At 30.7% G+C, this 14,998-nt stretch overlaps 1 protein-coding gene across 1 annotated transcript in view; it reads left to right on the forward strand.

The window, feature by feature from the left end:
• LOC107448293 (no mechanoreceptor potential C) overlaps positions 1-14,998 on the forward strand; it is a 116,043-nt gene that overhangs the window by 50,733 nt on the left and 50,312 nt on the right. The window contains exons 4-7 of the mRNA XM_071182179.1: positions 7,177-7,293; positions 8,102-8,305; positions 10,503-10,706; positions 12,004-12,102. Coding sequence (XP_071038280.1) covers positions 7,177-7,293; positions 8,102-8,305; positions 10,503-10,706; positions 12,004-12,102 — 624 coding nt within the window. The remainder of the gene's footprint in view (positions 1-7,176; positions 7,294-8,101; positions 8,306-10,502; positions 10,707-12,003; positions 12,103-14,998) is intronic.

The raw sequence follows: 14,998 nt of genomic DNA on the forward strand, positions 1-14,998 counted from the left end.
ATTTTTTAATTATTATTCTTCACTACAAAAAACGTGGTTTTTAAAAATATATATTTTTATTTAGATTATTTTTCTTAGTCAAGAGTAGTCAAAACTACTACAAGACCAGTACTAAAGTAATAGAACTTTTATTTTAAATTAGGGATACAAAAATCTTTATAGAAAAACAATACCTTTACGACTTTCATTAGTTTTATGCTGATGACAACCAAAACAATCTGGAAATGAATGAGGAAAAACTGGATCCTACCACGTAATTTTTCAGCCAATTAAAATACTCCGACAACAAAAATATTTTCACCTGACACGTAATAATTTGAAATAATGGAATCGACAACAAAAGACAATCTCGAAAATAATTTTTTTTTTAAATTTTAATTTTATTTTACTTTGCATGTCTTTTTTCTCTTCATTTTCGTGCATTGTCATCCAATTCTGAACTGTGTGCTAAATTTGAAGTTTGTAGCTAGTCGGGAAGTTAGTTTAAAATCGATTACAAAATTCCACCCGGACAGACATACACGAAGGCAAGTTTATATAAACGTGGTAATAAAAAAAGGAAGAAAACTCTTTTAATTCCTGCTTTTCAATAACCTTAATGAGCGGCACGCATACTTAACTTCAATTAACTCAATTCAAATTAACTTCATATAATAAGCTAAATGAATTACTTATCTCAATCACATAATAATTATAACATTTCCTCCATAGCTAAAAATAAATAACCCGTTTAAGGGTAAACTTCCTGATTTATTACACGTGCTAGCTAAATTTTTATCATGAGTTCAATCTTCTCAGGGGAATTGCACGTATGATAAAACGTTTTTATACTAAAGTTTGCTACAAGATTTCGTCCCCTGATGGGGCATCGTAACTAGCTTGTCATTAACGGCTTAAAGTTCTGTTTCCCAAATTTATTTGGCGATGAATATTCAAGTCTTGGCCAAAAATATCCCTTTCGTTAAGGAAAAGAAAATTACCGTTTTGTCCTTGCGTAACGATCTTTCTAAGAATTGTCAAAGAGGATGCGTGACGTCACAGCCCTAAGTCTTTAAGTCCCCTCTGCACGCAATCTGTGCTTCGGCATGCACTGCAATCTTTTTTCAGTTGCGAACTTTTTTACTTAAAATAATCGATATCACTTAGGGGGACCCATTTTTTTCTGCAAATTGTTCACAAAGAATAAATTGATGGATTGTTTACTTATAATCTTTAATTTCAAATCCTCGGGATTTTAGGTTGAAGGCGGTGCTTTGAGTTTTGCATTTAAGTCCAGATCTAGAGTTGGAAACACACATTGTTTAGGTTGCGATATGCACTTGAAAGTTTATTTCAGAGATGCTTATAATTTTTGATTGTTATGTGGCAAGTTCGTTTCTAAATAATAAATTTTCCAGTATTTTAAAAAAAAAAATTTGCAGAAAAGTTTCAAATTACGGATAAGTAAGAAAAAGTAAGGCCTAATGTGATATTCATTTTTGATTACTAAAACATGCACTTATTTAATATTTTATGGTATTCACATTTTTTCATCAAGATCTAGATTCATATTTATTTTTAAATCATACTTATAAATGCTATGATTTTCATTCATGTTGATAAAGATCTTGTCTTAATCCTAGTTTACGTTATACAGTGGATTTGGTGACTTTGGCGATGCTTGGGAGATAATTTGATTTGTATGATGATTTTTTTCATATTATGTTTATGTGTTTTCATTATCAGGTTACGATTCTCTATGTTTTTACCTACGCCAATTCTTGGCGACTAGCGTCATTTCAGCATTGACGGCATTTTTCAAGATAGCGCCAAGCCTATAACGTATACTAGGATTATACCAAGATCTTGATAAAAATGGATGAAATAAAATATAATTTGAACTATTGAAATAATGCGTGTTTAAAAAGTGCCATATATGCACTAAAATTTAAATAACTTGGACCTACTATTTTCTGGATCAATTACGATTTAAGTGATAATTAAAAAAATATATCATATTATTGTAAATATAAAAGTTTACTTTTTCGTGCAATGTTACCAATTATTTTGTTCTGTATGTTCTTATTATGACTAACCCAAAAACACTTCACCAACTATTCAATCAGCTATTATTTTTTAATTTGATTTAACGCTATTATTCTTAAATTTTATTCAAATTACAAATTTTTTTCTGAAATTATTTTATCTGGTTAAAAGAATCTATTCTTAAACTATCTCTACCTCATTACTCACCTTTAATTAATTACGTTTTTTTTGGTACTATTTCTACTCATTTTATCCATGTTTTTCCTTTTATGTCCCATTTTCCTTCTTTTAATATTGTTATTAATTCAAAATAAAATAATAAAAATTTTGAATTTTCTGACTTCATTTATATTTGAATCTGTCTCTGTCTAAAACCATGAGTGTCAAAATTTTATTCGGCGTGCCGCATGCATTCCGAGTACCATGGTTTTGGTCACACTCTGGCTTAAGGGATCAAGCACTTGAGGCAACCCAAATTCAAGTTCCGGCAGAGGCTGTTGGATTCGTAAAATAATTTAGTCCATAGTGTTATCCGAGATAAAAATGGGAATCTCTTCAATTTTTTGAATAAAATTTCTTTAAATTTCTTTTCCTTTCGTAATGTCTCTTTAAAATTTCGTAACTAACGCTTTTTCTCTCTAGTACTAGATGTTTATCAATAAAATATAGAGAGTCTTCTAAAAATCGCTAGCTAATTAAAACTTTTCGAAATCAGTCTTAAAAGGACGTTATATCGGGAGTGAAAACTTACAAGTTAAATTCTGATTCTCTGTTAGTAATTCAAAATTTTAAGTTTAGAGAGAATTGGGTTTAGTAAACGGAGAGTAAACCATCATTACTTAGGATTCAATCAGACTGTATTGAGGATTGGATAATTAATGGATAACAATTCAATTATTTAGGATTCAAATCCAAGATTGCTTAAGGAAGTGAACTTTGGTTAACATAGAGTTAACCAGTGTTACTTAGGGATTCAATTAAATTGGATCAAAACTGGGACAAATATTGGATAACCATTCAATTATTTAGGATTCAAATCCAAGATTACTTAAGGAAGTGAATTCAGGTAAACGTAGAGAAAGTACTTAGGATTCTATTAGATTGGATCAAAGTTTGGACAAATATTAGATAACCGTTCAATTATTTAGGATTCAAATTCTAGATTACTTAAGGATGTGAGTTTAGGTAAACGTAGAGTAAATTAGGATTACTTAGGGATTCAATTAGATTGGATCAAAGTTTGGACAAATATTGGATAACCATTCAATTATTTAGGATTCAAATCCAAGAATACTTAAGGAAGTGAACTCAGGTTAACATTGAGTTAGCCAGGGTTACTTAGGATTCAATTAGATAGAGTTGATGATTGGATAAATATTGGATTGCGATTCCATTATTTAGCGTTCCAATCCGAGATCATTTAGGATTGCGCAGGAAGAAAATAATAAGTCAATAATTAACCCGCATTCTGATATTTTGAAAGCACTTTTTAAGCATTTGAAACTGAGTGATTTATTCTATGTTAACCTGAGCTCACTTTTCTCTAAACTTTAAAATACCGATGGTGGTGACACAGAATTAGCAAAGCTAACTATCTTCTGCAGTACAGCTTCCTTCTTAAATATAATCTGATTTATAAATCGAGAGCGACTCAATACAATAATTGCGTGATATATTTGTTCTATTAGAACTAGAATAAAGTTTGTCATCATTTTGTCTTTCTGGTTGCCCTAAAAGAAAGAAAAAGAACCCTCACGCACCAAGAAGTGATCATTAAAGTAGTAAACGCCCATTTCAAATAATAAAATAGCTCCGATTTCTGAGCAGCCGGAAAAAGGTGCCATCGGAGCTAAGAATTTCTCAACTTTATTGGTCATTGAAAGGAAAGGTCAATCCAAGGATAGAAACCCCTGCCAAAAAAATTTTTCCCTATCTTTTTTTAAATACTAGACAAGTTAGTTAGACACAAAAATCCATGCAGTCTGGAAGACTTCAGTTTGGTCCAAACATGAGTGTAGTTAAAAGGTATGTGAATTAATTAAAATTAACAATTACTGAAGCTAAATTCAATGTTAAATTGAATTTAGTTTCAGTACATCGAATTTTTCTTATTTAGATTTTAAACTTTTGTAATTACAAATGATAGCAACATAAAATAACTCTTTGCTAGTGCTAGGAGATATTTGTAGTTAAAATTTAAATATTCTTCGAATAAAAGAGAGAAATTCTGATTGTAGAAATGTTTTGAATAAGCAAAAAAAGAACAAGTTGTGATTGAATTTTGCATCATAAATCATTACAGTCGATAAACAAAATGAGTTGTGGTTGCATTTTATACTATAAATCAGTGATTTCCTACTGGCGGCCCGCGATGCCTTTCATTATGGCCCGTGAACTAAAATATATTAGTTGTCATTTTTTTGCGGACAATTTTCGTAAAAAATCTATATGGGTTTAAAATACTTTTCTCGTTAATAAAAACCTAATTTCTTCGTTTCTGAGAAATTTAACATACCAACGGTACAAAAATATTTATTTCTCAGGTTTTGTATCCAAGAAAATATTTATTCAAATACAAAAATAATCGTGTATGTTACTTTTTTTTTATTTCATTTTTTTGTATTTTGTGAATATAATTTAGCATGTGCGTATCAGAAATTTTATTGGAGAAATTCTCCGATTTGACTTTTTGAAACCACTCATTTTGGACGAAAATATTTACACACACATTTGTAAATTTTAAATTTAAAATGTAAATATCTATTCTCTGGTGGTTGCAGTAGACAAACGTTAATTTTCGCATTGAACATTTTGTGTGCTACTATGTAAGTTCTAATACCATCCTTTTTAAAGTTTTATATCTTAACAATTAGATATCTGTTGCACATTAATTGTTTAAAACATAGATGCACATTAAAGTTATTGTAGCCCGAATTTTTTACTATGCAATTAAATATTTTTAAAAATTTACTTCTCATTTTAATTTGTAATTCAATACTTTAGTTTTGTACAACTTGGTAAAAATCTGACAGCAATATTTAATGTTCCTTCAAACAAGTAAGAGTCCTACATAAAATGTTGATAAAGTTGCGGCCCGCCATTTGATTTGTGATTTTAATTGTGGCCTCCGGCCTCATTAAAGTTGGAAACCCTTGCTATAAATCATTAATATCAATAAAAAATGAGTTGTGGCTGAATTTTGTATTATAAATCATTTCAGTCGATTAAAACAATGAGTTGTGTTTAAAGTTTGCATTATAAATCTAAACATTCGATCAAAAAAAAAAGAGTTGTGGTAGCATTTTTTCTTATAAATCATTACAGTCAATTAAAAGAAGCTGTGATTGTATTTTACATTATAAATCATTACAATCTGTAAAAAAATAAGTCGTGGTTGAATTTTATATTATAAATCATTACAGTCAATAAATAAAATTATGTTTGAATTTTGCATTATAAATCATCACAGTCGGAAAAAAATGAGTTGTGGTTGCATTTTTTATTATAAATCATTACAGTCAATAAAAAAATGAGTTGTGATTGAATTTTATATTATAAACCATTACAGTCAATACAAAATAAATTGCAGTTGCATTTTGTATTGTAGTTCATTAGTATAATCATTAAAAAAATTGCGATTGCATTTTATATTAAATCGCTTCAGAAATTTAATTATCGCTTTAAGATTTGATTTTTAAATGGATTAACTAAAATAATTTTTACATACTAAAATTCAAACCAGCATTCCGTACATGTAAAAACTTTGTATTTTTGTCGATATTACTCACAACAAATATTATTACTATTCCATTAATTTTCATTCGCAAAATATCTTTTTACCTTTTATCTTTAATTTATCTTTATTTTACCTTTACCTATGATCTTTATTTTATTTCATTAATTATCTAAAATTATCGAATTAAATAGACTAAACCTTCAAAATTAGTGCTTGATAAAAATATTTCAGTAACAGATTCGAATTTATTTACCAAAATTATCCTTATGATCTCCTTATGAATTTCGTCTATTTTCTGTTGGTCATTATTATGCAGCATATTTCTTAAAGATCAGTCATAAATAATGACCATAAAATGACAAGCGATAAGCGTGGAAAATTTTTACACAACAAATAATTGACATGTCAATAAGTACAACCATTTAGGTTATAAATTAGTATCAATTTTATGTTTCTAGCACTTCCGTGAGATGTTGTCGTGTCAGTCATATGGTTTTTGAAAAATCAGGCTGCGAAAGTAACAAAATGCCAAAACACTTATCATTGATCGACTGGTGAAAGAAAATTTGGATGCGTTAAGTGATTTTCATTAACAGCAAACCCCAAAAGATGTTTAGATTGTTGTTATTTGATTATTTTTTAGCATGTTAATAATATAAGGAATTGGATGGCCCACGTGATTCGAATGAGGGATGGCAGTACAATATAAAAGATACTGCTTTTCAGATCTACTGGAACAAGAAAGCGGGAAAGGCAGCGGTTGAGATGGGCTGACTCGGTGCAGCCTGATTTTCTTGCAATTAGTGAAAAGAATTGGAGATCAAGGATAAATCGGAAGTCGGTATGGAAAAATCTTCAAAGGAAGATATTGGCCCACATTGGGCTGTCTGACTAACTATAATGGTGATGAGTACTGTAAGAAGTGCTAGTACAGTTTAGTGGTAAGACGCTGAAACCTTTCGAGGACAAAAATCTTAACAAACTTACCACTAGTGTATCGTGTATCTCAGCCAAATTTCTCTAGAAGTGTCATTGAATTCAGTTCTTAAGTGTTCATAAAATGGCAGAAAAAAAATCTTTTTAGAATTTTTTAAAAATGTTTTTAGATCTCCAAGCTGTTAGAATAATATTAAAAACTAACCTTAACCCTATAGTGAGTTGGCCGATTGGAAAAACTATTAAAGGCTTTTGAAACAAAAAGGTGTGTTAATGAGCTAAAATAAATGTTGACATGAATAGAATGTTTTGTTTCCTAATTGTATAAATGCTCTTATGTACTGTTGTTTTAAGGCATATATTGCTCACGAAATATGCACATTTGTTTGTTTTTAACTAATCAGTTTGATATTAGGTTTATGATCAGCTAACTATTTAATTAATTTATTTTTGGTAAATTTTATTTCTTTCTTCTTCAGCCCAAGGGGCAACTGCCTCTTCATATTGTGTGTGCCAGACCAACTGGGCAAGCCTTAACTCCTCTCCAATTATTGCTCAAAGCCACGGGTAAAGATGCCCGCCTCGTTAAAGACAAGGTCAGTATATGGTTTATATTTTACCCTCAAGATCGAAGTAAAGAGCTTCTTTTTATGACTTGAAGAAAAAACTTTTTTAGACTCTTTTATATTTGATAATTATGTATTTCTTTTCTAAATTGATTGTGTTTTCTAACGTATGCACTAAAAGTGACCATCGTTCTGAAAATTTCATTAAAGGAAAACAAAAGGAGATTGTAATGAATGGTTTACCGCATTTCGCATCTGAAATCAAAATTATCATCATTTATTGCAACTACTTAGAGCAGTAGTAGAAAAAAATCTAATGGACGCCTGTACAAATATATGAGTAGGAATCGTCTGGGATTCTGCAGAAAACATTGTTTCATAGTTTTTCTTGTCAGCAGAGTCATCTGTTGACCAGCATTGTAACTAAATTTGAAATTTAGTTACAATAAACGTCTGTTCTCTTAAGCAGACTGTAGCAAACTGAACATTTGCATTACCCTTTTTCTTTAACTCATTTTTTTTAATCATTGGTCATTTTCCCCGCATCCATACATCAAAAAATTGTTATTCTCTTACAACTTTTCAAATAAGATATTAAAATTGAAAGGCTACAGACAATGCAGTGAAAGCCACAATTTTTTCAAGGATAATACTGTCGTATCAACCTATTCCTTAGGTTTCCAGATAACACTTTTAACAGTGTTGAGAATTTACTAGGTTCCAAGTTGATACCCAAGGAAGCATTTTTCTTTGAAAACACCTCGCATGAACAATATGAAAGTGTGGCCCTTCTATTTTGTTATTGAATGTTATTTTACGACAAATTTTATTTCCACAGACGGGTAACATTCCTCTGATGCTGGCTGTTGAAGTGGGTAATCATGGTATATGCCGAGAGTTATTGATGATTGACCCCAAAGAGCAGTTATCCGTGAGGAAGCAGGACATCCGAGATACTCCACTCCACGTGGCATCTAGGCGGAGGGACATCGATCTCATGAGGTTACTCATCGAGAAGGGAGCTGCCGTCAACCTACAGAACGTGAGTACTTTATACTAAGTATACAGGGTGTGCCACTAGTGACCATCTTTTTCATATATTTTTATAATCCTTGTCAAAATTGAAGTTGAAAAACTTTTGTTGTTGCTGTTGTTTCTACTTGTAATATCACTTGCCAATACAAGCCTGTTTGATGAAACCAAGCGAATTTAAAGCAGATGGTGCATTTCTTGTTTTTGAGTGGCGTGATCTGTGGCCAAGAATACGACTTCAGCCCCACACACGTCACAACCCGCCAATAGGGTGGACCCATTCCTACATCCGCATTTATTCATCCACAGATCACAATTTTGACCTGAACCAGAGAACGATCAATCCCCAATTCAGTACTCCCTGAGGTATGATTTGTTATGGTTACATGAAGGACTTTGAGACCAGACACATTTAGCGTACACCAGTCACCATTTATTACATGGAGAGACTTCGGCCGATGGGGATCGAACTCACGATTTCTTGGACATGCACACAACACCTTACCTACCGGGCTATCCCAGTTTCTAATTTAAAAAAATACCCAGTGTCGAAAATTAACAATTGAACTGGGAGGAATAAGAACCCAAGTAAAATGCAACGCTCAACGACTGAGAATAGCGGAACTTCAATCTGTAAAACCTGTTAAATTGCCAAAGAAAACAGAGACAAATTGTAAGACGGTAATTAATAACACTTGCAAGTTACGTGGCAATCAAACTTGCTCTTAAGTTTTCAATCACATATTCTTAAGTTTTAGATATAGCGTTTTTATATTTTCATCTCTTAACTAACGCAAAAATATTTCTATGCAACATAGCTTCCTTTTTAAAAAAAGAAAAAATTAATAACCGAGGCAGAATCATTTTCATCAAGCTTGTTAACATTACTAAGCAGTTCATGCTGAAATTATGTTTGGGCGAGTAAAGAGTTTACATATGTTAGCTTTAGCGTGGTAATTTTTTGATTTTAGATAATATTCTCTGTAAGACAATCATGCACATTTCTAATTTTTTCTTCTTTTTTTTTTGATATTTGACTGAAGATAATCATATGAGAAACTAGGGATCAAAATTAATTATAAGATGTTTTCGGAGAATTCAAAGACATTTCCGAACATATATTATGATTTGGAGACATTTTCTGTCTTCAAAAAGTTTAATGAGAACTATTGAAATTCGAGGACTATGCTCGAAATTTGAAGACGCCTTCAGAGCCTGACTAAGGCAGGGGCATACGAGGCTGTTGTCCCGGGCTCCCGCATTAGAGGGCTCCTCCAAATAGAATAAAAAGTTTTTTGAGCAAAATATCAATACAGGGTAAAATCCGTCAGTTTTATGTTAGCTTCTTCAGTAATCTATCGTATGAACGCAATCTCTATTTCGTAAATCCATGGCTTTCTAAGGCGGAATTCAGCTAAATTTTCGCAATTACGATGGACAAGTTGGCCAAACAAAAGTTTGTATTTTCGCACTTTGCAAAGCGCGATATGTTTACAAAAATACAGGCTTCTGATTGGCTTAATTGAGCCATCGTAATTGCGTAAATTTAGACCTAATGTCAGCAAGGATATGAATTTTTCGCTGCTAGATGACAAAGTTAACAACCAGAAAACTGCATTCGGCTTGATGGGCATAGAATTATTAGAAAATCAACAAAATGGACAAAATGATATTTTGTCTGACCATTGGAGGAGGTGGGACTTCATAGCTATTTTAGGTTCCAGTCAATTTTCTTGTTATCTATATTGAGGCAAAAAATTTAAATACCTTTAAATTCCTCCATAGTAAATACCTTCATTACTGAATTAGTGAAGCAGAGGGGGCCTTAAGAAGAAGTTTTTGCCCCGGGTCCCAGTCAGGCTAAGTCGGGCCCTGCGCATGGTCACCTTACTCTTAACACGTGTCCATCCGCATAACGAGTATTTGTCATTTCACCGTCTATCACTAGCAGCCAAACGAGAAAATTCGTAATTCTTGTACATTGCAGTAAATAATTGATAATGAAAAAATGGAGGGCATTTGGGCATAGCAGTGCAAATTAGGCTGGATGGATAAGTGCTAAATAACTGCTTCGCGTATTCTAATTTGAATTGTTGAAGCATTTTTAAGTTTACTTTTGTGGTTAAAAACATTTGCATAAATGTTATGCCGTTATATTGTATTTTGTGTGAATGCCGTTTAAGTTAAGAATTTTTTTCCCTTTTTAGAGCGAAGGAATGACCCCATTGCACATAGCGGCCATGGAAGGTGATGAAGGGATGTTGAAGGTGCTAAGTCAAGCCAATGCCAGAGCTAACATTCTGGACAGGAGAGACCGAGCACCTGTCCACTTGGCCGCAGAGAGGGGTCACACGAGTGCCGTGGAAATCCTTCTCGACAAATTCAAGGCTTCCATTTCACAAAGGACAAAGGTTTGTAACTAATCCAAGATCCATATTTCTCTTTTGGAAATAATTAATATTGTTTGTACAACTGAGCCACATTGATGTAACTAAGCTGACATAAATGATTGAGCTTTATGGTAATTTGAAATGCGAAAATTTAGTTTGTAGTCCAAGTCATATATGTCCTGATTGATTTAAGATTTTCCATTACTATGATAGCCGTTCCTTTTTTATAAATTTTAAGTTTATGTTTTTTAATTTTAATATTGAAAGTATGTTGTTATAGGCTCACGTCACTAAAGAAAACTCTAATTGGAACTGATTCTTAAATGCGTAATCAAGAATCATTATATAAATAATGAATGAAGGATCGCTTTCTTCCATTAAGTATTAGGGAGAAGTGAATCAGAGAAGAAAATAGCAAAAGAATATATTAAACGAATTAGTGGTTGATCATGCTAGCGAATCCGAGAATCGGTGAATTAGTCATTTGGTTTATATTAGAGAATAGTCATCATTTATATTAGTGAATGAACACACACTTCTAATTCTTCTAATTCTTTCTTTTCTCTTTCCTCTCGCAATCAAACAAGTTTTAATGTTCTGTAAAACCGCCTTCTACAGTAGTAATTACTTAGATTTCAATTTAGTTTTTTTTAAATCTTGTTTTAATTATTAATTCCCCCCCCCTGTGTGTATACTTTATAATCTTCCTCTTACATAAGAATTCTGAACATGCATATTGAGGGCTGTCTTAATTGAATACTTAGTGTATATATTAATAATATTTTTTTCGTGTGTAATATTTGTGTTCTGTTTTATAGCATCTTTTGAGAGTGAATTTATTATTTTATATTTTCTAATCGGTGCTGAACAGCCGATCGACTTTTTGGTTTACGACTATCATAGCTCAACTCCGTGGCTTTGCAATGTTGAACCCAACCCAGAAGTCAAGGGAACTCCTGAATTAAGCATAGGAACAAATTAAACCTGCTAAACAACTTTTTGAGGGTACTAATCAGCATTTGAATTGCACGGAGCTGAGAATCACAAAGGCTTTCCATTGTTAGCTCGATTGCATGATCCGTCTATCTCTAAGTGTATTACATGATGTTGTATTTACAACATCACTGTGGTCGGTGTTAGCCGGGAGCGGAATTCAGATTCGCCAACCATCGCTGGTATTCGAATCTTATTAGGAGGCAATCTCTCTTTATCCTGAGCCTACGTGGCTCGTCCGAAAACGAATTATTGTTTTCAAAGTGCATATGATACAAACTAAAGTATAATTAATTATAATTTCTCTTCTTTTTTTCTAAAATAGGATGGCAGCACGCTGATGCATATTGCTTCCTCCGCGGGATATCCGGACATAGCTATGATTTTCATGAAAAGAGGAGTTCCCATACACACATCAAACAAGGTACATATTTTTCAATTCCGCTTAGTTCTGAAAAAATGAGCATTGTATATGTTATAATAGAGACATTGTAGAAACATACGAATATTGCCATAATTTAGTAAATTTTCTCAAGATCTTAAACAAGGATCTTAGATTTTTTAAAAAAAAATATTTATAGATAGTTTTTGAAATAATGAGAAAATTTAAATGCACTTTTTGAGAATTCATTTTTACAATACGCATAAAAAGCAAAAATATTTCCTGTACATCATGCATTAATAAAAATTTATTTTTCATTATAAATTAGTAAAGAGTTTATTTTACATCACATATTTTAAAACATTTATTTACTGGACATTATATATTAGTTGAGAATTTATTTATATATATTTTTTTTTCATACAAAATGCATCAATTACGATTTTTCTTTTACAACTTGCATGAAAGCAGTGTTTCTCTTTCCGATTTACTCGAAAGGTGTTTTATCTTAGACCGGTAAAGTTAGTACTTCGAATTGCTGACGCAATTTTTACATTTGAAAACTTTGGGAATTAAAATTTCTTGACCAGTTTGTTTCAGACCATTCACATACCCTCGACAATAAAAAATATTTTGAGCATAAACCCATTTAAATATAAGTAAAATTTGTATTAATTCTAATACAAATATTAACCTGCGTACTGGCGGCTCAGAAATAATGCGAAGGGGGATATTTTTACTACATTATGTAACAGTTAAAATTTAAAATACATTGTACACTAACTGTGCATTTATTATACATTAAGCATTAGTTCCGATTTTTTCTACGACGTGTGTTAGAGGACATTGATTTATTATACAATATGTAACAGTTAACTAGTTATAATACATTTCGTATTAGTTGAGAATTTATTATACAATTATGTAACAGTTGAGAATTTAGGATATATTTTGCATTAGTTGAGAATTTATTATACATTATGTAACAATTAAGAAATTTACTTCATTCTGCATTAGATGTGCATTTATTATACCTTATACATTAGTTGCAATATTTATTAGAGGATATTTATTTACATTATGTTACATTGAAAATTTATTGTACATTTCGCATTAGTTGAGCATTATATCGTATAATGATAGATCGTATGATGCAGATCGTATTGATGTAGCAGTTAGTTATTAAATTGATTCGATTTAGTTCTATTTTTGAAGAAAAAAACATTTATTGAAGCAGAGAATTTGTTGTTGTTTCTTGTGAACAGTAGATCATAAATAAAGAGTTTGCTTTTCTTTAAATTTATTATTTTATTTAAATTTAAAAGCGTTCTTTTACTGGATACTACTAACATTTATTGAAGCAGAGAATTTGTTTTTTTTTGTGAACAGTAAAAATAAAAAGTTTGCTTTTCTTTAAATTTATTATTTTATTTAAGTTTAAAAGTGTTCTTTTACTGGATACTAATGATAAGATGTAATAATATATTAAGCATTAGAGTTGAGAATTTAATATGTAACATGCACTCAACAATATTTATTTTTCTATATTATTAATTGATACTTTATTATACATTTGTTCAGCATTTATTATATTTTATGCATTAGGAAAGTTTACGATACAGCATGCTTTCGAGGATAAGTATTTATTGTACACTATGTATTAGCTGATAATTCATTGAATAATGTATATTTATTATATAATGTAAATTTATTATATAATGTAAATTTATTATATAATGTAAATTTATTATGTAATGTAAATTTATTATATAATGTAAATTTATTATATAATGTAAATTTATTATATAACATGAAGCTACCAATACATTGTACCATAAACTAGATCCAATTTTCCAACTGGAGTAGTTTTGACTTGGTATTTTGACTAGAACTTTTTACTTTTTAGGTCTTGAACCGCCAAATTGTAAATTAAAAAAACTGAAAATTTAAAAATGATTTCGATGATTTACTAATTATAGAACAACTTACTCAAACAATCTCGTTCTTTTCTATACTTTAAAATCTCTTTAATAGTCTTCTTAAGTGCCCTTAAATTGACTATTTTTGAAAAGTCAATACCATAAAAAAACAATTTATATCCTTCAGTTAAAAACTAAAGTTTATTCGGAATAAGTTATTTTGCGTATGTCTGCCGGAATTATTAGAATATTTTTTTATATAATATTTTTTTTTCTGAATATAAATTTGTAAGTGAAACAATGCTAATTCATTTAACAATTACCATTTAAAAATTAAATTATAATGTTATAACTAAACAAAACATTTTATTTAAAGAAAAAATAATACTTTCTACGCTTTGGGAAGAATTGTTAAGTACTTGTAGCTTAATGTTGTAAGCATCTGTGATTATGACTAAATTCGAGAATGATCGAACATCATTCCACCACTTCACCTAAGTTTGAGGAACTCTGGAACAAAAAAGCTAGGGAAACGTCTAAATGGTTCCATGCTTCGAATAACAATTACTAAAAAAGTTTTATTTTGGTACATTACCACAATGAGTTTTTTCATTAGCCAAGCTCAATAAGAAGGAACTCATTTTGTTAAGATAATAATAACTCACTAAATATACTATAAATACCTAATGATAATGCATAAATGCCTAATGAGGTCTTATAATTCGATTTATCTAACGAGAAATATATCCTCATGAATAATGTCTAGAATAATACGTTTTCCATATTGTATAGCCACATCAAAATTTCTCGTGGAACGATCACTTCCTCCGAAACAGATGTCATAATTTTTTGTTCGAAAACTTATAAGTTATAAGATTTTCTGTCATAAAATGACATGTATATAACCAGGCATCAATATTTTCTGTTGGAAAACTTATAAGCTACAAAACTTCCCATTGAAATATCTCTTATGCAGAAACAGATATCAATATTTTTTGTTAGAAAACTTATAAGTTATA

The sequence above is a fragment of the Parasteatoda tepidariorum genome, chromosome 6, assembly GCF_043381705.1.
Source record: "Parasteatoda tepidariorum isolate YZ-2023 chromosome 6, CAS_Ptep_4.0, whole genome shotgun sequence".
NCBI classification, from domain to species: domain Eukaryota; kingdom Metazoa; phylum Arthropoda; class Arachnida; order Araneae; family Theridiidae; genus Parasteatoda; species Parasteatoda tepidariorum.